This window comes from Gastrolobium bilobum, unplaced genomic scaffold (assembly GCF_033153095.1).
Source record: "Gastrolobium bilobum isolate Gb01-03AN ecotype WA unplaced genomic scaffold, APGP_CSIRO_Gbil_v1 utg19044, whole genome shotgun sequence".
NCBI lineage: Eukaryota > Viridiplantae > Streptophyta > Magnoliopsida > Fabales > Fabaceae > Gastrolobium > Gastrolobium bilobum.
This window is the reverse complement of record NW_026896951.1, coordinates 206,450-208,365: the sequence shown is the minus strand read 5'-3', so window position 1 is coordinate 208,365 and position 1,916 is coordinate 206,450. Positions and strand designations below refer to the sequence as shown.

General features: G+C 35.4%; 1 protein-coding gene across 1 annotated transcript; it reads right to left on the bottom strand.

Annotated features, from left to right (window-relative positions):
- Positions 1 to 301: 301 nt before the first annotated feature.
- LOC133302949 (uncharacterized) lies at positions 302 to 1,137 on the bottom strand. Its single transcript, XM_061502773.1, has one exon. The coding sequence runs from the start codon at positions 1,061 to 1,063 to the stop codon at positions 401 to 403; it is 663 nt and encodes a 220-aa protein (XP_061358757.1). The 5' UTR covers positions 1,064 to 1,137; the 3' UTR covers positions 302 to 400.
- Between the last annotated feature and the right edge of the window lie 779 nt (positions 1,138 to 1,916).

Sequence of the window (1,916 nt, the reverse complement as noted above, 5' to 3'; positions counted from 1 at the left end):
CACTCCAGTCCCAATTAATCATTTGTTGCTCTCATTAAAGGGCTTTTTCCCCCGATATATGTGCAGCAAGCTTTGTATTCACTTGCTACGGATCTGCGTAAGGTAACATAATTTATATAGGGTACCCAATCAATAAACTAATATTCGTGATTCAAAATCGGGGGAAATGAACAAGTCCAACTTTCAAGCTTCCTTTAATTAGTACATCGAATGAGAAATATTTGACAGCTTTTCAAATAATTTTCATCACATCATTTCCGCAAAATTATGACCAAGGAAGAAAAAAGAAAAAGTCACTAATTCTATATCGAGGCCACAATTAATTGATATATATATATATATAATCAATCAGTGTACAAAATTCAATTGTAGCTCGCTATTCTAAAACTCAATGCATAAACTATCTAGCAGAAACACCCGCCTCTACCTTTTCTTTTTCCTTCCCTAAACCTATGAATCTGCATGGTGAAAACCTAACCTTGTATTCCGAAATGGTTTCAAGCTTAGGTGACCAAACCTGGTCCTTAGACCTCACAAGCTGTTGATAGTGCTTTTTCAACTCAGGAGTGCTGCAAAGGAAGCTATCATTGCTATGGCAACCTGGTCCTTTATCTCCATTAATGAGCCTTGTTATAAACTCTGGCGTGACCTTTATCAACACCCTTCCGTTAGAACCTTTCAAGTACTCAAAAGGGCACTCCCCAAATTTGATAGTGGACTTGTTACTCCTATTATGGTGTGACCCCAATGACAAGAGTGAAGATGCAGAGAGGGTTTTGCATGAAAATCGATCAATGGGGAGAACAAAATAGTCTTGCCCTGGCATGAGTTCATCGTCTATGGCTAAAGATGGAATGGGGTGTCCAATGAAGAAGGAATCTGCATGGCAAACCATCTTGTCCGGGAACTCGAACATGATCTCGCCGGCAATGTGCTTACCCTTGAGGGATCTTGTGCTACCTTCCCAGAAGATAAGCTTAACCGAGGATGATGACGACGACGATAATAACGATGATGAATTTTTGTTTTGTTGAAAGCATGGTGTCACTACTGCATTTCCCATTGAAGAAAATTAAAGAGAGAAAGAGATCTTTGAGATAGAGGTATCTTTTGTGTTTGTTATTGGGTAGAGAGGGAATAAAAATGGAGGTTGTATATAGGGATTATATATGATGAAAGATATTGACTTGAATAAAATCCTAGGGTGGTTGTTTTTTTGTGTAAGGTATGAAAGGGTCGGTGTGGTCTGGTCAGCCATGCCGGCTTTGAACATTAACTTTTTGTTATCTCTATATATTGGGACACTTATGATCTAGACTTGCAAAAAAACTATTCATCACAAAGCTAACCCTTGACCTTGTACTATTATATTCAAACTTAATAAATTCGAATATGCTCAAATTTTTCTTCAATGTTCACCGTTAGGATTGTCCTACAATCGATGAATCTAGACATTTAATTATGGCCACAAAAAATTTTTTTTTTTGGTGAGCCACATTATTGTTTTTGAATCGAAGGTTCTAAATGAAGAAAAAACAAAGCATTCTCAATCATGGAATTACCCACGTATATTTAGCTTCTAGATTTACTTAATTAATACAATTGTATTTAGTGCCTTGTCAATTTGAATTATTATATTTTGATTAAGATAAAAAATGAATAAATAGAAATATTTGAAATCAATTGTAACTGTATGATGAGAAATTGATAAGTCTTTGTAGCAAATTATAACCGCTAGAAGTAAGTATATTCATAATTTCTTCTTTGATATATATAATGTTGTAGTAGATAATTTTATCTCCTAAATACACATAAAAGTGTGTGGGACGCCCAGTATTTTTATTTTCTCTTTCTTTTCTTCACATGAGCTCCACTTGTTTTTTTGTATGTGTATGTAGGGCTGGCAATATGAGCCA